This window comes from Scardinius erythrophthalmus, assembly GCF_964197995.2.
Source record: "Scardinius erythrophthalmus genome assembly, chromosome: 21".
Taxonomy (NCBI): domain Eukaryota; kingdom Metazoa; phylum Chordata; class Actinopteri; order Cypriniformes; family Leuciscidae; genus Scardinius; species Scardinius erythrophthalmus.
The window spans coordinates 17,757,176-17,783,011 of NC_138241.1; the positions used below are offsets into that span (position 1 = coordinate 17,757,176).

General features: G+C 38.4%; 1 protein-coding gene across 1 annotated transcript in view; it reads right to left on the reverse strand.

Annotated features, from left to right (window-relative positions):
• Positions 1 to 25,836, reverse strand: part of macrod2 (mono-ADP ribosylhydrolase 2) — a 598,881-nt gene that overhangs the window by 176,094 nt on the left and 396,951 nt on the right. Inside the window, exon 6 of the mRNA XM_081351444.1 lies at positions 23,512 to 23,633. Within this exon, the coding sequence (XP_081207570.1) occupies positions 23,512 to 23,633 (122 nt within the window). The remainder of the gene's footprint in view (positions 1 to 23,511; positions 23,634 to 25,836) is intronic.

Genomic DNA, 25,836 nt, shown 5'->3' on the forward strand with positions numbered 1-25,836 from the left:
ATGTTTTTTACTCAATATATTATTTATTATTCCACCACCTACTAGACAAACTCACCCTGAAAAGTAAAACAACAGAGCAAACAGTGTTTTGTTTGCTACAAGCATGTTTATTGATATGTGTCTGTGGTCGAGAACCATCTACGCAGCCTTCGGCTGTAGGAGACCATTAAATATCCAGGAAATTACATTAGCTATTCTGTCTCTGAATTTCCAGCCCAAAACTTTTTGCTCTTATAATTCCACATCTAATTAATGTATCTGCAGTGTGGAGATGTTTTAATATCAGATTTCACTCTGACTCAAAATGTTCTTGTGAGTATTCATTAGACGGGGTTCCTTACACTTAATCAGAGTTATAAAGCCCACTTTAATTGATCTTTAAAATTCAGAAAAAGGGCTTCAAATTCTGGCTTAGGAGTTGCTGTGAATGGTGAGAAATGTGTAGAAATGTACCATATTAGCACATATGCGTGCACAACAGTTAATTACGGCGCATATGTATTCTGTTTCTCACTGTAACCCCAAAACTGTGGTACAAATATCCCAAGAATGGATTCATTCTATGAATGCTTTCAACAAATATGTGACACAAGCAGCTACATTTCACAAGGAAATTATGAGCATTATTATTCTACCATTAACATTATATCATTATTATATAAATTATATAACATTGCATTATAACATGCAATGTTATAATTGATAAGTATCAATCCTAACTAATATTGATACATATATATCACCATATCTGAATATAAGACAACTAAGTAGTACTAACAAATGAGCAACCTCAAAGAGCAAAAACTTAATAATGCTACTGAAAATCATTATCACACGTGTCTACAGATAAGAACACACTGGAACTTTGTTGTCCAGTATGGCTCTTGCCAAGTTGAAAGGAACTTAAAAAAAAACAAAAAAACATGTGTGTACAATACTGGTAGTTCACTTCAAAGCAGCATCTTTACCTCTGAACAAACAAGCTTTTTTCCAAAATGTCAGCCCACCCTGACCGACAGAGCCTTTGGGAGTGCGGTGTGTTTGAACAGAAGTGCAGAATACACAGTCTGTGGGAAGATCCAGGGTTGTGGTTGGTCCTCTCCCGCTATGTAAGCACATAAATCTGCTTGTGCCCTGGAGGTGGGAACCGGCAGCACTAATTGACTGTAGAAAGATTAGGGGTCAGGGCCCCAGTAATATTAGCATTAATAAACTTGATCCCTCAAATGAAAGCAATCAGCCGAGGGGGTAGTTAGGTCCCTTTCTGCAGCACTGTGACCCGGTCAGATTACTTTTAGATCTCTTAAAACAAATGCATATTAGTAGATGCCTGTGTGTTAGATGCTAAACAGAATTACTGACAAAAAACTACTTGTTACCTTGGGTTAACTTAGTTAACTAAGGGTTTCAATAAACACACACACACACACACACACACACACACACACACACACACACAAAAATTGTATTATGACAATAATTAGCAAATTAACACACACACACATAAACACACACACACAGGGTTACGCTTTATTTTAAGGTGTCCTTGTTACAGTTGTTAACGTTAGAAACCAAAACTAGGTTAGGGTTAGGGTTAGGCTTAGGGTTTGCTGCATGTAATTATGCATAATTTATCATCTAGTTTCTACTATAATAACTGCATGTAGCCTACTGTATGCTAAAAAACAGTTACCTTTTCACAGAAATGAAAACATTCTCTAATAAACACATTAAATAGATAAAAAAAAATTGTCAGTGAATGCATAAATAAATAAATGCTGTTCTTTTGGAAGAAAAAAAATCAAAGAATCCTAAAAAAAAAAAAAAGTCACAAATATGAAGTAGCACAACTGTTTGTGAATAAGAAATGTTTCTTGAGCAGCAAATCAGCATAATAGAATGATTTCTGAAGGATCATGTGACACTGAAGACTGGAGAAATGATGCTAAAAATTCAGCTTTGAAAACACAGGAATAAATTAGGCTAAATTATAAAAATGTATTAAAATAGAAAACAGTTATTTCAATTTGTAATAATATGTCTTCAATTTTCTTGATGTTTTTTTGATGAATTAAGATCAAAAAGATGAAAAAAAAGTAATATGGTAAGAATATGAATGTTTCAAATAATGGTCAAAATGATGCAAATGCACAAGTGAATTAATGTTTCAATATTTGGGTTAAATTTGCAGTTTTTTTGTCAACTAAAATTAGATGAGTAAAACTGACAAAAAAATCAATGTATGGCATGACAAAATAGACAAAATTGAAAGGATATATTTATTTATCTAAAGAACAATTATGACCAAAAATAATAACTAAGAGAGAGAGAGAGAAAAAAGTGAACACATTATTTGTACCTGATTGTCAATATCAGGTCTTGATATGATCTGGGACTGTAGAGAAAGCTAGAATACTATGACCTCAGCTCAAAGAAGTCGTATCAAATATCTAAATCAGCCTTCGTCTGGGTGTTCAAACCATCTCACAACAAAGCATCATCAATAGAAAGGTCCTTGGCCAGAGGACGAGGCATAACTGAACAGGACACACATTAGCCCAGCCATGTGGGCAGCCATAGGGCACCTCTACAGATGAAGTGGTGCCACTTTCATCCCAAAGCCCACTGCTGCCAGGCCCAGAAGAGCCAGATTAGGCAGCCAAAGCGACACAAAGCACTTTGTTCGGTCTGGCTCAGTAAAATGACAGAGAATGCCATGGTGCCCCAAAAAAAGTCTCCTCTGAGGTTTCCAATTCTTTTGAGGCAACCTCAGCGTTGTAAAAGGGGGAGATCAAAGGGTAGCACAAGTCACTGATAACTATAGTATACTGTATAATGACCCACTTTGAGAGCGACGCTTTTGTTGCTACAGCGCATGGATGTCGAGACCCTTCGCTATTAGTCATGCTGATGCCTCATTTTCATACGACCTTTATTTGATTACATTCTTTATTTTTTCTCCAAGACATTAATGATGAAAGAACGATGGTGACAATATTCTATAGAAAGACTTAACAAGCCAAAAGGTTGCTCATTTGGAGTGATTGCTAAGTGATTACCCTGAACTTTCCATGCAAAATTAGGTTGTATCTGTGGACTACTATGGAAAAACTCTGAGAAATGCAGTTCATTCTTCTCTCAATCACTGAAAAAGAAAGTGGAAAATACTATGTTGGTTCATAAGGAAAGGTACGTCTAACCCTGTGATTGAGACGATTCTAACAGAGGAGACTTCTCCATAAGTCTCTAAGTCTTGAGAAGCAACACCTGCCACAGAAAGATCAAAGCTGTTTTCACAGTCTGACGTTTCCCCTTTGACAGTATTATTTTGTGACCAGCTGTGAACGGGAATAAATGTGTGAGAACCATCAACTCTCTACCTCTCTTCCACTCTGCCTCCTTCAGCATGGTGCACACAACATAATCACCATTATGGAAGACTTTTCCTGGAAAAAATCTCGATACTTAAATTCTAAACTTAATAATAATTAAAGCTGCAAGCAGCATTTACCGGGGTTCAAGCAGTTAAGGCCTTTAAGCACAAAAGCATCAAAAGTTATTACGTTTTATTTAGCAAGCATGTAACCACTGATATAATAGATGGAAAATACCATTTTCTAAATGACCCTGTTACAGCCACCCAAATGCAAAAGTTCAACTTTTTTTCGATAACTATTGATCTAGAGAGTCCAGAGAATTGTCCTAGACTGGTTTGGTTCCGATCGGGCCAAAAACTAGGGCCTAGTTCGCAAAAGTAGGTTTTGGACAAAATTCGACATTCGTCAGCGAACACTAACGTCACGGATAGTGTGCTGGTTTAGACCCTACTCTGAAGTAGGAGCTAAATTAGTTCCTCCAAAAGAGTTCCTAGAACTAAAATCGTTCCTAGTTCCTGCGGTGCGAACACGGCAACATCCGGGTACTTTCGCCAATAGTTCTAGGAACTATGAAAAGGTTCCTCCGGTGCGAAAGCCCCTTTTGTTCATGTTCATTAGTTAGGCTTTGAGCCAATGTTGTTTTCAACAAAAATTCATCAGTGAACACATCTGAACAAATCTTTGGGGTGAATTGATCAAAAGATTCAAGAAAAGACTCACTGAGATCAAATCAAAAATCCGTCCTTATGCATTGTTTGACATGACTGATGTAGTGTGTAATTTGCTCATGACTGATCGATTCTCATCAGCTTGAGCTTTTGATTCATAAATTGAACAGGCAGCTTAAACTTTTAATTCATAATTTGAGTCATTCATTTGAGATGTCAGTCTGAGCATTTGATTTTTCACTTGAACATTGTTATACTTTTAATTATGGCAGTGCTGTACTAGATGATTATTTAAAAGAAAAATCTAACTAAATGTGTATTTCATTTCCTTGCTGTTACAGTTTATGCTACCACATTATGAGGAAATAAAACTGCAGTTCAGTATTTGATTTATCACCTCCATTTTGTCAGGAAAAACATCTACATTTCATATATCTCCTGTATTCAAATTCAAAACACAACAAAGAAACAAAAGTGGATCAACATTCAAAAACTTGATCATCTAGTATTTTGTTCAGAGATCAGAAATCAGGGATCAGAGGAGAGAGAAAAGAAGGAGGGGTTTCTCCAGTACGCATGCAATGCTGTGCAGGCCGGCCCCTGGCAGTGGTCATCATTAAAGTGCTTAATAGACCGTGGCAGGTCCAAAACAGCTGACAGCCGACGGGTCCAGCACTGAGTTTCCAGGGAGTGAGGGTCACCTTCAGGGGAGGAAGTGCTTTATCAGACCGTAAGGACAGCCGGGCATCACACGCTCCTTCACCCTGCCCAGGTGCTCGGGATGGATGTCCACCCGCATTCAGGTGGAACTGCAGAGCCCCACCTCCACACCATCAAAAATAGCCAACAAAATTAGGCAGGGAAGTGATGCAATTTCCCTACAAAAATGCTTGAACTAGCCAAGCTTTCAAACTTTCAAAGGACTCTAGAATTCTATAATTCTTTCATATTTTCTTTCTTTCATTTGCTCTCCAGATGCAAAGTAGCTTGCCTCTTGAGGAAGCATTGATTGGAAATGAGGTACCATACAGACTGAAGCTGATATTTTTAGAAGGCTGAAAAGAAGTTACTTCATTTAACTTACAAACATATTTAAAGGTCAATGAAGCAAATCATTTTGCAATGGTCACATTCATATATTACAGACTGAACCTGAAAAGTGGTGCGCTTGAGCTTTTGCACTTCAGCAGCCATCACTGTGTGTGAAGTATCCGTTTTCAGTGTGAATTGTGGGAATTAAATGCCTTGTAGCAATGTGAGAGACAGGTATTCCATAACCGCTCAGAAACCAGCGCTCTACTGCCAAAACAAATTTTGCTTCGGATGACTATTGCTTGAAGCACAGATTAAGCCTTTGTCAACATCTGTGAAATAACCATGAGCATTAAATTTCCATGAATGAAGACGAATAAAAACAGTAGCTCCAGGAAGTGTGAACCCTGCCTTCACTGTCTGAATCTTACGACAACACCGACTGTCTTATAGCTGGTTATTAAGCCTATCCCCCTCGGAGAAACATAATTATATATCTTCCTTCCTCCAATGCATTTTAAATCACCTTGCATGGCCAATCCGTGATTGGCTGGGGCTCCCAGAGTACTGCCTTGTTGCACTTCCAGAAAGGCAGAGAAGTGCCCCGAGCAGTCTCAGAGGACACGGTTTATCTGGGTCTGGACACAGGTGCGTCTCCAAATGAGAAACACTGAGGAGGGAATAAGCTCCCGGACGAGACCCCAAAACGCAGAAGCAGGGGAATGTGATTCAAGGTCGGCCGTGGTAAGCAGCAGCTCGGCACCGCTGATTGATTGGGTATGCAAGAAGCATCTGGCACACAGGAAACAGGAAGGTGACTGGGGGAATCACCAGGTGGTTCCGATGAATTATAGCCACTTTGCCCAGCGCCTTCCCCGTCTCCCAGCCTACATACGTGCCATTATGGAGCGCCATTGTCAAGCCGTTGATACCTTGTGGATAAAGAGAGATTTGCGTGAGAAGGCCAAATGCATGTGTGGCACGCTTATGAAAAACTTTCAGACAAACTTCTGTTTTTCATTCATTGCAACACTGGTACCCAAGACTCTTGTCTTTAAAATGTCAAATCAGAAAACACTAGGAACTTTTTATGTGTGATCACCATGAATATTGATGACACATTAATTAACATCCAAATTTAGCCATTTCATTTTAAATTACATCTCGGACGTAGCCAGTGCGAAACGTACTTCAGGGATTTAATTGCATTTCACAAGAATGAACGTGATGGATTGTGTCAAATCAAGGCTGATAAATTCATCTGACATTTACAATTTACAAAACTACAGAAAGCCAATGAGACTGGGTCATAAGCACTTGAAAAAGTCTGTCATCAGGGAAACATCATCAGACCACCATCTGAGAGTTGCACAGTTCGGGGCCATTTTAAGACAATGAGAGGGGACTTTCGGCCAGGCACCCACACGCTTCCCACTGAGTCCCTAATCAGCTCAGCACTGCTGGAGAGAGACCTCAGAGAGAACAGCATACGGAAGGGGACAAGAAAAGCATCACCCCTATCGCTTTATATAGCATGCCTCACTAGTCCATAATCAGTTTTGTATAATGATGGTTTGCAAAACACATCAAAATAGAAAACTATATAAAGACAGTGTGGGTTAACTAAAAAATAAAAATATAGAGGGTAAACACAGGAGACTGTTACTAGCAATCGAGAAGGTTGTGATTCATATTGGAGAAAATATAGAATAGCTTACTAAAGCATTGTGTTAAATGGGTGTTCTTTCAACTATAGGCACTTCTGGCACAAACAGAAGGAACAGAACTGCCATCATTTTCGACAGGTTTGTCGTTTCAGACCGTCTTTTTGATGACTTTTGTAGAATGTCTCATGTGTTTTTGTCCATACAATAAAAGTCAGTTTGGTCCAAAACAACATTTCATTCAGTTTTGAAACAAAATGAGGGTGAGCAAATGATGACTGAATTATTTTTTTTGGGTAAACTAGTGCCCACAGTTGAATTTCTTGGTGTTTCACAAAACAAAGAAAGTCATAGACATTTATATTATATAAAGTCATACACAATAGAACGACTCAAAATTGTCATTCTGGGCGAATAAACGCTCCTATAACAAATATTTCACACTATCACTAATTTATTACTAATTTATTTATTTTGTCTAAAAAAAAAAAAAAGCATTTTCTTGCTTAACGGGCATTTTATGTATCCTAAATACAATAAAATACCTTTTACACTTTTTGCATAATTTGACAAAAATCATGGATTTTGGTGTGGAGAAAATGACGCCACAGCTATGGGACAGCTGTATTTTTTCTGTATTTTATCTTTATTTATAGTATAAAATCTATACATAAAATCTATGTGAAAGTAACAAAAATAAATGTAGGCATAGCAATGGGCTTCCAAGACTGATTCAATGTGACCTTTAAATAACACAAATAAATAAACTGCATTTGAAGAAACATCCATATCTGTGTAATTTGTCTTGCTATTTTGTTTGTTGGGTGTGACAGTACTCTGCTCAAATGCCTAAAACACTAGTATTATTATAAGATGACAGTTGTTTTTGATTTCTTATAAGAAAAAAAGAAAAAGAAAAAAACATTTCTTTATTTTTTCTTTCTTCAACATTTCACGTAATCACTAACAGGCCATTTCTCCTTTCACTTTATACAGTACATTAGCTTCAGCACCAAGGCGGCAACGTTTAAAATACAAATAAATACATCAAATAAAAGCAGCAAAACAGAAGGCAAATCATCACCTCGCTGTCTGAACTCACTTGCCTCATTAGGTAAGGACAGCAGAAATGCTGTTTCCCCACAGGCCACAAGACACCTCAGACAATGACTCTGGTCAGCGGAAGGCAGTGAAGGACCTGGAACGTTCAGCTCTTTTTTTACAAGCAGTACGATGCCTATATGTCTATCTCCGCAAAACTTCCTGGCCACAGTATAAGCTAATATAATCATTGTCACCATTTGATGGTTTTACACTTCACAGATCACAGGCTTTACTTTAGAAATGTGTCACAGACGTCTCTATCCTCTGACCTGCACGTAGTGGAAACTTAATATAGGAAATGCCATTCTCTTTTAAGAAGGAACACCGTACATTTGTTTTATATACTCGTCTTGCTACAATTAGACATATTTATACAACAAATTGATTCTGTATGAATAGAAAGAGATGAATCAATAGAACTGAATCTACACCAATGATGTGGTTAAAAAGGACCAAACAACGTACCGGAGACATTTACATTTACAAATTCAGGTCACTGTCTGACAGAGAGACGAATGGTTAACCTGTCAAACTACACCAAGAACTCATCAGCAGGGCACTAGATGACAGATTAATGGAAATGTGCCATATAATTTTTAATTACCTCTAAAGAGCAGGAGCACAGATTCACTTCAAGGGCTGTCAGTCTGTTAACGAGCAGAGAGCCAAAAAAGACCAATATCTATAATCTAGGATCTATTTTGAGCTCAATGTCACATATTAGAATCTCATTATATGCTAAATAACTGGTACAAGGCTCACCATTTTATGAGGGAGCTATGGTGACAGAGGACATAAATATAACATTACAACCATCTTAGAGTCCAGATCAACCTAAAAAAGAAATAACGGGTACTCTCATGTAGTCACAGATGATTCGATTTTTACAATGACTTCATCTGTGATTTGCGCACGAACCGAAGAGGGCATGTTGCCCGTGCTACTTTCTTTCAATGAACATCTTGACCTCTGCTGTAGCTTTCAAGTCAAATATAATGCAGTTGGATGCATCAAGCGGGCTTTGACGTCAATGACATTTTGTCATGAGACACTTGAAAGACAGTGACGTTTTTTTATATTTTTATGTCAAACCTAAATGTGTCATATTTGATTTGAGAGCTAAAAATTTTTGTAAATAAATTTCTAAAAATAGCAGGGAACTGTGACAAAAAAATAAATAAAAATTCTCACATTAAAATATGCGCACAGCCTTGCAATAGCAAATCTCTTCGTTTGGAACCTTTAAATAATCAGAATCATGACTTGCTGGAACTCACTCTTAGGCATTTTTTTTTTTTTTTTGTAGAGAAATAAATATTTAGTTAAATACAGCTATTTATCACCATGTTTACAATTGAGTTATACATTTAAATTAGTGTGTTGTTTACTTATTAGTGTAAATTGTATGGAGTCCCTAAAGGGACATGGTGAAGAAAATAAATATTTGAGGAAAAATTATTCGTCAATGCTTTTGCATTCTCTTGCAAATGGTTTGCGTTCCCTCGAGAAAGTTTGTGTTTGCTCATGAAATGTTTTGCGCTCCCCCGAGAAACCTTACGTTCACTCGCAAAGAACACAAACGTTTTTCAAGCGGACTCAAAAGTTGTTGCGAGAAAACGCAATGGTTTTTTTTAGTGAACGCAAAGTTTCTCGAGGGAAAAAACAAAACTATTTTCCTCTCATCTCATATTTTTCCATCACCATGTCCCTTTAGGGTAAAACTTTTCACATTTCCGGGTTTCTCAGAAGCGGAAGTCATTATAGTCGGATTGATAACGGCAGTCAACGTTATCATCAACTAGTTTTTTTTGTAATTTGATGCAAAGGTAATATAATACAAAGTATAGTGTTATAAATGTACATACATTTAAAAAGAAAAAGAAAAAAAAAAACCTTTCAGGATTTACAGGCTGATGTTCAAATGATTTTTTAATTTATTATTTTATTTATCAAAGATGCATTAAACTGATCAACTATGACACAAAATACATTTATAATTTTTAAAAAAGAATATTCCATTTTAAATAAATGCTGTTTTGTTGAACTTTCTATTTCAAAGAATCCTTTCTATAGCAAAGAATCCTGAAAAAAAAAAAAAAAATGTAGCAAGGTTTCCACAAAATATATGAAACTGCACAACGAAAAAAAAAAAAAATAATAATAATAATTTCTTAAACACCAAATCAGCATATTAGAATGATTTCTGAAGGATCATGTGACACTGAAGTAATGATGCGATAAATTCAGCTTTCACTCCAACCACAGGAATGAATCACATTTGAAAATATATTAAAATAGAAAAAGATTATTTAAAATTGTAATACTAATTACTAATTGCAATATTAATTGTAATATAAAAATTCACAATATTGCTGTTTTTATTGTATTTTTGATCAAATAATTGCAGGCGAGCATAAGAGACTTCTTACGAAACACTTTACCGAACCCATATTTGATATTATTAGGATGGTAGGCTTGACTGTACTTGGCATGCAGTTTTAAAGTAGCTTAACACAGCATGAGTCGTATGGAGAACTTGTATGGGGCTTTTTGGAGCTTGACAGCCTATTCTTCAAAAAATTCCCTTTTGTGTCCCATAAAGGAAAGAAAGTCATACAGGTTTGGAACGACATGAGGGGGAGCAAATGACAACAAAACTTTCCTTTTAAGGCAACTTATTCCCTTACCACATTGAACTTGAAGAAAACTTTGAGTCTAATCCCTATGCATGACGAGAGAAAAACGAGTTAAAGCTATGAAACCTACTCTATGAATACACAAGCAACTTATGAGGATGGATAGTTGTGCCTCTCTTGGTATTCATGCTTGTATATTGTGCTGATCTACCTTCATCTTCTGTATTAGGGTTCGCTGCGTCTCTCATAAACACCGCTGAGATGTGACTAGGCTCCCTCATGAATGTGAGAGCAGACCTTGTTTTGTGCCCGACTGAAGCTGAAAGCCAATCAATGGTTTGCAGGCGTAGTGAAGACCTTCTTCGTTAGAAGTGACCTTGGGAGATGGTAATGCCACTAAACCTGGTGATATGCTGGGATGACGGTTGTGATTAAAGAATTACGGCAAAGGCGTAAACATCACTTGCTTTGAAATGAAAGCGTTCAGTCCCCCTGCCTGGAGTGAAAGAACAGTAAACACAAGAATAGCATGTATGATTTACCTAAAGTCTATATATATTAATGTGAGAATCCAATTTAAATGTCAAAGGATTTCAGTTAGTTTCAGAGAAGGTCTTTGTTTTCAACAAGAAAGCTTCACACAAGAATGCACCAAAATATAAGAGATATTTCACACTCTAAATCCTCCTGCTGCTTGCATAAAAAGCACTATTTAATTTGATATATAACATTTATATAAATATTGACATTATTTTTGGAAATGTGTTGAACGTGGTGCAAATGGAAAAGAGGTGTCAATGCTGAGTAATCTAGCCATATGGCGAATTCCTTCTTTTATTTTTGCCCCTATGCAATGCTCAAACGTGCTGAGAGACAATATCAAAGGAAAACTGTTGAGGAGTAAATGTCAGTTACATGATAAAAACCTTGTAATGTGATTAAACCTAATTTGGTACATCATTGCTCAACGCAAAAAAAGGCTGAGGTACTTTATCGCTCCAGTGTCTCAAGCACTGAACAAAGACCAGGTTATTTCTCCCCTCAACAAAACTCCCCAAGACCCCATTCCTATGTCCACATTTCTGTCATCACGACCGAAAATGGCAGCCAGCCATAGAAATCACTCAGCACACCTGTCAGCATTACCCTCCAGAAAATAATTTGCACAAAACTATAACAAGCAGTTATAATTAGCTGAGGGTTATTAAATATGTCCGACACTGGATATCTAGACTACAAAGGAAATCTAATAAGATGTGCCTGGTGCATTTTTTCCTCCTTTCTCTGAGTCAGCGGCTGTGGTAGGCATAAATTAATGTGCATATGGAGAGCGATGTCACAGGATGTGAGGCAACCACTGAGGCCTTTAGCAGCTCTGTGGGAAAGCAATCTGTGTGAGTCTGGAAGTGCAAATATACCACGGATACCTGTATTCATACACATAGTGCTAGCGTGGATGACACTCACCTCTGCTAAAAGGTTCACATGAGTGTCTTAGTTTAAATGACGATATTTATAATTTACTATGAGATTCAACATTTAAATTTACACTACCAGTGAAAAGTTTGGACATTACAACAAGTCTTTGTTGTTACAACATTCCAAATACACACAAAATAATGTCAAAATACCGGTCTTGGCGAGTATTCACGTAAACACATTCAGTCACGTTTTAAGTGAACGTAAACAGTTGAGACTGAGAAAGAAAACGCATGTGTAACAGTATAATGGATCTGTGCGTCAGGCCTTAAAGGGACAGCAGTTTTTGACAGCAGTCTAAATTATGAGATAATATTAAAAGTACCTATATGACAGTTTTTCCTCATGGCATCAATATCAAAATTGTGGCCAGTGAAAATGCTCAGTGGCTAACTTTAGAAAACCATTGGCCACAGTGGCTGGTTGTGAAACTGATATTGTACAATGCTCTGGAAACTTCTATAGTATATACTTCTATATTAAAATACAGCCATGTATAAAACATCCATCGGGGGAAAAAAAAGTATGAAAAACATGAAGTCATTAATTCCTTGTACAGAAACAAGCAAGTACTAAACCTTTTATTTGTTGGTGAGCGATAATTGGCTAGTTTTTCCTTCATTACTTGTCGAGCAGTTGTCTGATGCAGTGGTGGTGTCGTGTTCCACGTCATGCCCTGCAACTTTAATTAAATGCGTTATAAAGAATGCACAGATTCGTAGACCCCATTACGGTTGATTCAATGATAATTAAAATATCCATCTGCGAGCATTAAATTGAAAATGCCCCCATGCGTAGCTGTGTTGAAGTGTAATGATGAGAGCGTATACTGGGAGGGAAGAATTAGAAGACGGGTATGAGACAAAGACGTGCTTTCGCATGCTTGACGGCACTTTGATTATCTAATCAAATCATTCAAATCTAGACAGGCTCTCTGCAGCAGATCTGGACTCATAACTTGTTGAGGTGAGCAACTCTGACGGCCACCACTGTGGAAAAATGTGACATCCCTACCGATGTCGTGCACGCGCATATACTGTACGTGTCAGTTTGGTTCGGCCCCACCGACGCCTGCTCCCCGCTGCTCCACTCTGCCTGTTAATTAACTGTAATGATGTAAACAAGAACTCATTCTGACCACCTCGCCACTGACACAGGAAAAGCAATCTGTTAAAACAATCACCAGGGACAGACCACCTCTTGCACCTCACACCATCCTCTCACACTGCAATCAACACTGACGGCCGTGATAACGACGGCGAGATGGAACTCCGGCTGCATGAACTGATTAGGTGATTTCTTGCACTTTTCGCAGCTGGGTGAATCTGCCTCGCCCATGGGATGAAAGCTGTCAGGAGGTGTTAGCGGCGGTGTGCACATTGACAGACCTTCATATATCCCAGGTCCAAATGTCTCTAACGAATGAAACGTGCTCCTCTCTCACAAGGGCTCTGGTAAATAACGATCCTCCCCCTTTTAAGAAAGAGTTCCTCAGGGTTTTACACTCTGCATTTTTAATGGCAATCGGTTTTACCTCAAAAGCCTGGTGCACATTGTCTGATCTTGGCCAGCAAGATACAAGATTACTTTCAGCAAAACAAGACAAAATTTCCAATATTACATTGCTTGTTTTGACATGCTCACTGAAAGTCAATTATTTGCATTATGATGAATCTTTTGAACCCATTTTGGGTTGCAGACCCAGCAAAAATTGGAACTTATATGCAACAAATATCTTCCCTTCATGTTACGTTCATACTATAAAAATCTGCATGTCAATGTGGATGTCAGACCATGACATGATTGAACAAATTAGACCATAATTCAAAGTTTTTGTTATATAACGCAATGACATTCAAACATTTATAAGTGTGAATTGAGTGTCTGCAGTTTTACTCCCAAACAAACTTCAAAAGTAACTATTAATTGTTTAATTAAGTTTTGTTTAAATTATGTTTAATGAATAAAGCCTTATTGCATTAAACAGCACAACCACATGTTATGCTATCTATTATCCAAACTACAGATTCTCAAGTGGTACCTCTGTATCTATACGAGCTGTAGGGAATCACTTTGGCACACAGAATTCTTCCACCTGCCATGTGTCACTGTGAAACTCAAAGGAGAAGGAGTCTCTTGTTTTGCTTAAGAATGTGAAACCCACCCTTGGTAATGTCTAATTAATATCCACTCATTGTGGAATTCTCATCTCCCACAGAGCCACTGAGACCAACATCTGTTTAATCAACATTTTCCACTGACAACCTCTTGGCTGTCGATCCTATTGTGGTGTGGCAGAGGAATACAAACAACTGAAATTCACTAGATGATCCCAAAAGTTTCCTCCTTTGAGAATTCACTTGACAAGTTGACTGACAGCACATATCAAAGCCTAGCACAGTGCATTTAGGTGAATAAAGTCCGCTGGCATAAACTTTTCCAATTCAAACTTTTTCCGTTTTACTTTTGTTGCACATAGCTGAGTGCCATTTTTTCCCCCACACGTACTCTAAAATTACCTCCAAAAGAAGAAAGATAAGGGTACACAGTCACAGATGGCTCCCTGAGGCTCGTAATCAGTTAGCCACACCCCGTGTGCCTGCTACATGCTTTATTTCTCCCACTATGCCCCTTCATCAGCCTTGATTAGAACGCTGGAGTAAAATGTCACATTTTACATACCTCCATATTTCAGGCCAACACCAAACCAGACGACGGTTCCTGGATGGTCGGGGTGAAATGTCAAGGGATGCACCAATTCCTGCGTGCCCCACTTTGCAATCTCACAAATTCGTCACTTTCAGAGCGAGGTCGACTGTGGAAATTACAGACGGCCTCTTCGTTACTACGTGCTAGGCAACCCGAACGCCACAGCCCTAATTGGAGCTAATTGGCTTAATGTTGCCTGTGTTTCTGGATCAGATAAATAGCAAAGACAACACTAAGTGACACAGTGACCTTCATACAGCTTCACTCTAATTAACCTTTTAGATGCATGCAGGTGTTTTTATGTAGGGCAGAGGAAACAAACTTGACTACAGAAGTCTGGAAGGGAATCGTGTTTTGCGCTCTGCCACAAACTCCGGTGGAGAGCGTGTCGCCATTACAGCTGCTCGGATATTAAAACCATAAACACGAGAGTGTTCCGAGATAAAAAGGTCCCGCAGCTGAGTAATTTTACATCATGACTCAAATCTGATGCTCATTACCAAAGCTCTCATCTCCACGCATATGGCTTATGGAAAATAAAAAGCGGCAGGCTGAGCCTCAAGCTTTCCTGATTAAGTTTACCGCAATGTAGTGAGCAGTGTGAGCAAAATAATGAAATTAAAAAAGTTATAATTTCCCTCATTATAGCTCATCGCACGGTTCAATATCCTAGCATGCACGAGCAAAAGAAAGCGCCAGCGTGTTCCAGTAAAGAAGCATTAAAAGTCGATCAGTGGACACAGAATAAAAAAGAGAGTTTATATGGATCTACCCATAAACCCCTCAATACCGTCAAGCTTTTATTGCGGTTTGCTTAGCGGTCTTAAGGGCTGCCCGCGCACACCCACAATAAAAGCTTTATGCCACTCACAGCTATTCCAGAAACGAAGCCGGTACCACTTACATACAGTGACAATAATTTATGAGCGGATGGGGGGAAAGGGCTGGAGAGAAAGTTGGTGTGTGATCCGTTAAGCACATAAATGTACATTAATTAATCACTCTGGGAGCTGAATCCCTGAAAGCGAGAGCGGATGGGGTGGCGGTTTTACATGCAAACATTTAAATGCATAAATAATGAAGCACCACAAAGGTTTTAAATGCTGTGATAAAACTCTTCAGGGGTCCATTCCTGAATTTGGAGTGTTTATAATATCTTTTTCACAAGATTTCTGTTGCTGTTTGTTACAATAAGCTTGAACATGATTGGACATGTTCATGCAATAAAACATCACCACAGGCGCTTAGGTACAATGCTGAGTAAAGTCATTCAGTTCAATTATTAATTACCTCATGCATCGCACAAGGTTATTAATTATTCATGTCCCTCGAAATGCATCGATTAAGCACCATGTAAATGAGACGGTGTCAAAAATTGCTGCCAAACAGTGAAGGTAATAATACTGCGGTTGATTTTCTATCGTCAGACGACTGCATCAAAGAATTAGCTCTCTTATCTCGGTGCACTCGTTGAAGAGTACAATTTAAATTCTGCCATCTCAAACTCACCCTCATGTCGTTCCAAACCAGTAGGACTTTCCATGGAACACAAAAGATGATGTTTTAAAAGATGCCACTGGGGTTTAATGTTGTTTTGGACTGCACAGACTTTCATTGTATGGACAAAAACATTTAAAACATTTATCAACAGACAGATTTGGAACAACATGATGGTGAGTAAAATGATGGCAGAGTTGTTTGTTCAAATTATCCATTTAAGAATAAATGAAACCTTTTCTGGTTGTGCTGTGCAATGCAAGATGCCAAGTCTCTCTCTTGACCTAGAATACATAACAGGATAAGCTAAGGGCTTCCTATCTCCCACATATGTTCTCTTTGCATGCACAATACTAATGTAATGGTGTGTTTAATGAAATGGTAGCACTAGGAGCACCTCCAAGTGGGTTTGGAGGCCACAAAATCATCACAACTTACAGCACAGAGCCAATGGAAACTCTGAGACTATCTAAAACTGGACATTCAATCTCACCGCACAACACCATCAATCACTCATTCTGCTGGGCTTTCAGTATTTCAATCAACAATTTGTGGTTCTAAAAGCAAGCTAGTGCTGTGATTACACATCTGTCTGTGAAAAGAGAGGCCGCTAAATGCTGCCCAACTCTTTGTTACTGTCCAAAATGATAGTAGACCGCCCAGGAGTTTGTTTAATGCGTATTTACCAAAATATCTCAATGATGTAGCACTGCGGAAAGCACCTATTCGTGGTTCCTTATGGGCTTTGAAAACCTGGAGGAGGTCTGTTACTCATGGGACTATTAGCGGTCCAACAAAGCCATTCGAGGTATATCAAATATTCTTAATGGGCCAAACGTAAGGGGAAAAACCCTCATTGTTTTGTATCTCGCTTGTTTCCCAGAAATTTTCATAACAGGCCCTTGTAGTAGGGTGGTTTTGTTCTTTAAAGAAAAAAATAAGAGGTTTGGAAATTTAATAACACACATAAATGTCATATAATGAGCAAAAACTCACAAAAGAAATCAATGCAAAATGAGACGATGATGATGTTTTGGGTAAACATAGTTATTTCTCTTTGTAAAAGGTCAGGACCGGAGGGTATGTTATGAGTTTGGGGAAAAATGAATCGCCTTGGAGTGGGGAATGGCTACCAGATGGTGTTGTCCTCACGCAGGAGTGACTGGCTGTTTTTACAGGATGGGAATGAGAACAGGCTGGCATGGCTAATGAAGACAAGAGACCTATCCACCTAAAGTTGCTTTAGGCATTCAATAAGTCCTTACGGAGATGATCTGCTCTCTGAGGGGTCGACCGTTGAGACTACAGTTACAAACACATGCACAACGACAGAACCTCTGCTACGATTCAATGTATATTAAAAAAGGGAGAAAAAAATATCACTAGGTTTTATTAACCAGTTTTCTATGACTTTTTTAATCCTCATATAGAAAATTATTTGATAAATGTTTTTTTAACCAAATAAACTCATGTATTAAAAAAAAAAAAAAAAAAAAAACTTACTTTGTCTCAAGTTATGTGAGATGATTAAGATGATTGGCTACAATTACCATAAGGACTGTCTGACACACTGTCGCTCCCATAAAAATGTGGTAAATTCCGAAATTCTTGGAATGTTTTGTCTCTTTAAATGCAAATAATGAATTACACTTATTTTAAGAACCAGTGGATACAACTTCTATTTCCATTTCTATTTTGTGCCAAGGGAAGCACTTCCTCATTTCTTTTGCACATTTGTATCAGGGATGGGCAACTTCGGTCCTGGAGGGCCACTGTCCTACAGAGTTTAGCTTCAACCCTAATCAAACACACCTGTACAAGCTAATCAAGGTCCTCAGGATTACTAAACTCTGTAGGACAGTGGCCCTCCAGGACCGAAGTTGCCCATCCCTGATTTGTATAATGACAATAAAGGCTTTATATTCTATTGTATTCTATTGTATTCTAAAAATGTTTCTTGAGCACCAAATCAGCATATTAGAATAATTTCTGAGGGATCATGAGACACTGAAGACTGGAATAATGGCTGCTGAAAAGTAAGCTTTGCAATTACAGTAAAAATCTGTATTTTTAATCATATAAAACCCAAACTTCTGAACTGTAGCTCACTAGCTTCAGGCTTAAAAAAAAAAAAGACAATTAACACCCTGATTAATCACAAAGTGTGAATGCTTTATCAGCAACACTGTCTGCTATGAGTTTCTATTCTCCTTCTGTTCTTCATAACTGTTATCAAGTCTTCTCTCATTAACAATGTTACAAAAAAAACTCTTTTGCTTCCCCAAGCTCCCACTGTCCCAAAATACCCCGGAAAGTGTGGTGTATTTAATGTCTCTTTGCTCTCATACATATTGACAGAGCACTAGAGCAAGACTCCTCCCACCCAAGCCAGTCAGACAGTTTTATTATCTTGACTGATTTTGCGATCTGTACTCACCCGTCCCTTTCATTTTACCGCAGCACCGCCCATATGAGCAACTACCGCTAATGGTGCACATAAGCAGAGGCCTTTGTGGCGACAATTTTTTTTTAATCTAGCCAGCCGATCGAGACATGGGCCACCGTAAATTATTAGTTCTTAGCGCCGTAGAGTATTTTGCGGCTTCATGGGTGCATGGTAAATGTACTTTGCCAGAGCCACAGTTCCCACTATTCCCCATGCTGGCCTTCTGGAGTGCGGTTAGCTCTGCTGATGTCCTCAGACCAGGCCGCGGTCACACGTGGCTCCAACGGGCCTCCAGGGGAACGTGACAGATTGCTCACTCGGTCGCAGAAACGAGCAGAGCACAGGGGTGGGAGTGTGTATTTGGGGTTCACATGGGAGTGCTGTGACCAGATATGCTGGGTTTAAATCACATTCTCTCACATACACACAGAAGCACACTTCCTTTAAAACACAAATGCACAAGTAGAATAATAAGAGCTATGCATTACATGAATGTATGGTTTGAGGCATCTAGGACATCATTTAGATATCTGGGTTGTGTGTCATTCCGAAGTGAATTGAGAATGCCTTTTAAAATCCATTTCAGTTCCTAAATTGAATTGAGGAAGCGAACAAATGCAGATTTGTAAGAAGGTATTATACAGCATATATTTTAAAAAAAGAGGAAAGCTACAAAAAAGTTTAAAGCAGACAGACATAAAGAACAATCAATATAGATAGAATAATGACAGATCGATACATGGATAGCAGACAGACAGACAGACAGACAGACAGACAGATAGATAGATAGACAGGTCACATGTTGTGCAATGTCATCACAACTAGCTCTCAAACCCTCACTAAGTTTACTCCACATCTTTCCCAACCTTAATGTGGAACAGAGCAGAAACGCCAAGACCCGACAGAGGATCTCTTGCATCTCTTGCCTCTGGTCCAAGAAGCGTTAAACCACATTCTGGAGGTTAAGCATCATGGCTGCGAGAGCTTGTCATTTCTGAAGATGAAGCTCATCCCTTATTCAGCTTCACGGAGCAAACACAGGTGTCATGCTAAACTAATGTGCCCTAAGCTATCTCTTCCAGTAAAACATTACTCATCCCAATCTGTGGGAGCGTTTGTTGGCAAGCGACAAGCGCATCAATGCTTACCTTCTAACCTTTGCTGTAGATAACACACGTCTAAAGATTTTCATGGTGATATAAATGTGACACAATCAATGATAAAGAAAACAAAAGTCAGGCATTTTAATTACAAGTTCAGCATTTGGTGCCTAATAATAATAATAATAATAATATAGTACACTGTATTACAGTTTTAACTGTAATTCACAAAAACAATCATGTTTATATTCTTTTTTACAGTTAACTTGCACTCATGTTACCAGGAACGGGGGGGGGGGGGGGGGGAGTGAGGGTTCTCATACTAACATTTCAGCACTGGATTCCTCCTGTCTAAAAATATGTTCACGGGTCCCTATCTCTTGAGATAATCAAGGGGAATTTGTCTGCGCAGCACATGTGGGCCGCAGCACATGTTCAGATCTCTCTCTGCCTCAGGGGCTGTCTTTGGGCTCTCAAGAACAAGGATTAGCTCAAGAGCTCATCCAATTCCCATCTTTTGTTGCACGTTTATTTATTTTTTTTACATTTTTTCTCACATCTCAAATCTCCTTGTAATACTCCGGCATCCCACTAGGGGAACTGTTCCTTTTTTTCTAGAAACATCCACTCTGACTTTCTAAGTGACAGATTCACCAACGAGTTTAGCACTAATCTACCAGGCAAGTGGTCTGGAACCTCGACTATAAATCAGCCGCTGACACAGACCATAAAAATAGGGGAATTTTTATAATTTCACTGTATGCAACTAATGGTAAATGTGCATAAACTAAAAGCACTTGAGCATAACTGCTAGCAAAACTCACCGGACAGACATCAGTCAATCAAAATGGGCAGCAGAGTTTTCTCTGAATGTCCACAATAATCTTTAGCAGCTGTCTAAACATGTCCCACCGAACCGGACCTGCCTTAGAGTAAAACCAGAGCCCTGTTTAACGTCAAAATGTGAATTATTGAATAAATAAATAGAGAAGGGAAGCTAAATGCATGTGTGGAATGTGTATGTAAGAGAGCGGGTACTAAAAGTACTGCTCAGGGAAAGAAATATAGAGCGAAGGCTGCACAACCCCTTTCCTGGCTTCTCTTATTCTACATAATAATTCCTGTAAGAATCTCTGGGATATGCTTTGGGAGTAAACAGATATATATCACAAACCCCAGACTCATTCATGACCTTCTACATGGGCTGCAGCAGTGAAGGTCTGTGTACGCCATAAGATAACAGTGTAAACAGAATTGCTAATTAGCATTTAACTCCCAGTCACTCGTGGCAGCCATGTGCATTTCTCGCAGCCAAAAGTGAGTTTGCGCAGCCTTAACTGCACGATTCCACCCTTGTAATGATGAGGACAGTAGACATCTCCATCCTCACAGAGTGATTAAAGTGGTCCATCAAGTCCCGAAGTTAGCGATTTGTCCCGCAAAGACTGTCTCATCATGGCTAATTGTGAGAGATCCTCTCAGGGGCCTCTGCTGGTCTGGATGGAGGATCTGATTGGTCTGCCTTGTGCACGGCCCCTCTGGTTGTGGCCACCATGGATTAAAACAGATCCATAACTCATGCGCACCAGATGGTGGAGATAGGGTCAGCAGCTGGAGCAGTGCACGATCAGACTCTACATCTTCCTGGTCCAAAGCTGCTGGTTTTTGGCCAGCTTCATTAAAGCCTGAGGTTGTCTGGTAATTTACAGAGCGGAGAAACAATCTGAATATAATTGTCATACGGAAAATATGAGCCTTATCCATTCAAGCTGTTTCTATGGCTAAACGACATACAGTATGCATGGTTCTTTAAAAGCTAGCACGCAAACCAAAGCCTTTATGATTCTCTAAGACTAAAAAATCCACTGTGGTGGGTAACGCATATCAACACACTAGCCAATTTGGCGGGTTATGATTCATAAATTATGTTCTGTCACTTTGCATGGCATCGCTATCAGAGCCCTTCCCCTAAAAGGAGCCTCAAAAAAAAAAAAAAAAAAAAAAAAACAATACGTAAAGAGCGTCACACACCGGTTACGACTCCGGCTGTTCAAAATCATGCAGCACCACAGTGTCACTCACATAGTTGTCCATTGAAATACAATGGTTTAGGACCAATATATGTTCGTACTGACTTCATCCAAGGAGAATGTGTATTATGCTGCTTCTTTTTTTTTTTTTGCAACAAGTTTGTTTTTGTGGCTTGAATAAATATCGTTATATTGACTGAGTTTTCTCTTTCTGTTTGCACTCTTTTTTCATTTACCTTAATTCAAACTTATTGACGCCACTTTGTTCATTCTTGAAGTGAACTTTAGCTTGTATTGTGATTAGATTTACTGTTTTGGTCTGCCGCCTTGAACTTGAGAACGCGAGTACAGAATGACACGACAGTTTTACGATGAGCCTGCCTGTGAGATGTCCGCTGCGCTTCTCGTCTGCTGTGCGCCCAGTTAATGCTGTTTTGAAATTATCCGGTGAAAGTTAAAATAAGTAAATTAAATACATTGGCTATAATCCTAATTCCTTACAATCAAAGCTATCTTTTGTCATTTTATCAACATTAATGACAGACACAAATTAGGCTGCTGTCTTTTTAAGAGCTAGGACATGGATCCATTTTACAGTTACATATTTTTTTCTTTCTCAACTGTTTATGTATATGTAAGACATAACCAAGTGCGTTTACGAGGATACTAGCCAAGACCAGAATTTTGACATTATTTTGTGTGTTCTTGACCATTAAAGCACTATAATCCACGAAAAAAAGAACTCAGTTTTGTTACTCGCAAGCTGTTTGTGATGCGGCTTTACTCTATGTATGCGCGCTGAGAAAACCATCTCTCAGAGATCACGTCTTTTTAACGTTTTTTTTTATTTCATTCTTTTATTGATCAACATGTCATTTTCAATGATTAAGATTAGATGCCTTTTCCGTTTTAGAGTAAAACTGGCTAAAATGAAAAGTAGCAACAGATCTTTTCTTCTGCATTGTGGCATACAGTACAATGCAACAGACTATCAAAAAGAAAAAAGAAATGTAGGGCAGGGACTTGGTTCTATCTGGACGTTGATGGGGAGAAAGGTGGTTTATGTGGACTAAATGACTGGAAAAGTCCAGCATATGTCACCAGAGAGAAGTCTGATGCTTTACTGGAAGATTAAATTATGACATTTTGATTACAATTTTGAATAAATAAATGAACATGTATGGATGAATAATTCACAATAAGATAAGAAAATGCATTTAGAAAATAGATAGGGTGAATTTCCATTTCATGCAGATTTTAATGAATAAGAAATGATGAAAAATTGACAATTCAAGAAATATTTTCATCAAAAGAAAAAGACTTTGACTAAAACAAAACAAAAAGCATGCAACAAATTGCCCAAGTGTGAAATAGGTTTATAATCTGGCTTTATCTAATTCATAATGCAAAATGTGAGAATTAATGCTGCTGCAACAACAAGAGCAACTGTAGTCACTGAGGGTGTCACGACAGGGCATTCACTAGAGCTCATGTGGAAACCAACAGAAAATAATGCATGTTTGTCTCTTTATCTGATGTTTTTCCCCTTGTGCCCTACTGAAAAAAGAGCATAGGTTGTTGCAACCATCCATCCATCCATCAAATACAAATGTGCAAACAACGGAGTGTGTCTAACAGCAACACCATCATTGTACTGTCATCTTCAAAACTATTATTGTTCACTTCAAAACTTCAAAACACTGTCTTAAGAAACGTCAACTCTGTCACATTGGACTGTTTCTAAAATCTGTCTCAAAGGCTCAACTCACCACAGATCTCAAGTTATTGTCCTTCATCAGCTTGAGGGAGGTTTTGTAGCATGATTCAAGGTCATCTTTTTGGGACTGGCCCACATTTCCTCTGGCGATTGGGCCGACAGTATGGATCACATCTGAGAGAAGAAAAAACACACAAAAAAAAGTGAGCGGTTTATGTCTGTACAATGTCAAAATGTAAAGCTCTGTGTATAATTCGTAATGTAAATACACGCCACCGTAGATAACATGAATTTCCAATTAAAACTGTGACACTGCTTAACACCAGGACAAATCCCACATGACAAACAAAACAAAACAAAGCTTCTTGTCAGATCTTCAAAGGCAAGTCGTACAAGAGAATGACAAATAGAACTGTTTCAGAACTGCTGAGGATCATGGGAACACATCTTCACATTTCCAGTCCTACTGGGTACTAAACAGCTTATTTTTCTGCAACGCTATCATGCTACATAAACAAGAGTCAACCAACAATGACAAGAACCAACAATGGAACAATGGGACTGATTTGAACAAGACAAAAAAAAAAAAAAAAAAAAAAAAACCTGCCCAAAATCGAGTACATTTATTCAGTTAATGAAATGGAAGAGCAGATAGAAAATCAATTACTCCATCCTTTTATCATATCTATTCATACATTCATATCTGCTGGTAGCCGCCCTCCTGCTGCCTGTGCATAGTAATGTGTTGGGTTGTCAGTCAGTAGCGAGGCTGGTCTGAGGCGAGAAGGCTGAAGGAAGCGGGCTGGTTTAATTAAATCATTGCAGCGATGACAGGGGAGTTAAGGAAGCTGCGCATGAGTCTGAGAGAGAAATAATGTAGCCCTTCCTGCCTGACTTCTCCAGGCCCTGTAAGGTGGGCGGCAGAGGGCAATTCATAACAATAAATAGGTCGCTTTGCTTGGCCTGTTCACATTGCTTTTGTAGCCCTCACTTCCTTTACAGTCAACACTCCATTTTTACAGAGTGCTCTACATCATTCAGAGATTTTTTTTCTTCTTTTATTCTATTAATCTATGCATTTGAGATATAGCCATGTGAAAAACTGGTAAATTTGAACTTTTGTTAAGGAGATTTTTTGTCAGTTGCTTGGCTTCAATTCCTGTTGCATCATGCTGAGTAGCCCTGGCAATCCAGAAATATCATAGGTCCAAACCATGCTGGCCATAACTGTATATTAAAAATCAAATATGTTCTGATTGCCGGCTATTGTGTCACGTTACACATCACTTTAGCTTTCAGTGTGAACAGACAATTTAATCTGGCACACATTGTTAATCTTAGCTCTCACAACAGTACTAGCTAGTTAATTTACAACTTTATTATATTAAGGGGAAATTACAAAAGGGTGACAGTAATCATAAAATACAATAAACAAAAGTTTAAAGGTGCGGTGCACCACAGAATTCTGGGCTCTCTATCGACATCTTTGGTGGAAATTACACATGTGTGTTGTCTGAGCATGTAAAGTAGGTAGAACACTTGCAGGCCTTCTTTTTTTAGCTTACAGACATGATGTACTGTAAATGCGCAAGGATGAATGAGCTGCTAATTCAAGTCTGATCTAAATATAAATGTACTGGCTCATTGCTATTGACAAATGAGAGAAAACAGAAACAGAGAAGTACACCCTAAAAGTAACTTTCAAATACATCTAAATCTAAGAAAATTATAATACATTAAAATCTTAAATTTAGCCAGAAAGAACAACGGACGGAGAGACAGACAGATACGACAGATAGATAGATAGATAGATAGATAGATAGATAGATAGATAGATAGATAGATAGATAGATAGATAGATAGTTAGATAGTTAGATAGTTAGATAGATAGATAGATAGATAGATAGATAGATAGATAGATAGATAGATAGATAGATAGATAGTGTGAAGTGTACAGAAAGGATCGAGAACAAGGAGCGTGTTTGCATTATTCAGTCAAAGATTTCTATCTTTAGTGGTTTGGCAAATGAGAGCTGGGAGTGTGAGGGGGAGCCTGAGAGCTTTTCTCATTACATAATCCTGTTCTTTATGAATAAAAGCTCAGTCAATTATTGATGTGTTCTCACCAGTTTTCATTTCAGTTCACCAATGGCAAGCTGCCTTTCAAGGTTTACAAAGACAGACATTTCAATAGTTTCTCTCTCTCTCTTAAAATGGGACAATTCTAAGGAAGACATGCAGACGGTGTTAAGGGGGACACAAACAATGCTGATGCAAATTAGAAAACAACCATCACACTATTCATTCGGTCACCTTAAAGCACAAAATTCGGAAAGCTCACTTGATAGCGTATTGAAGATTAATAAGGTGTGCACAC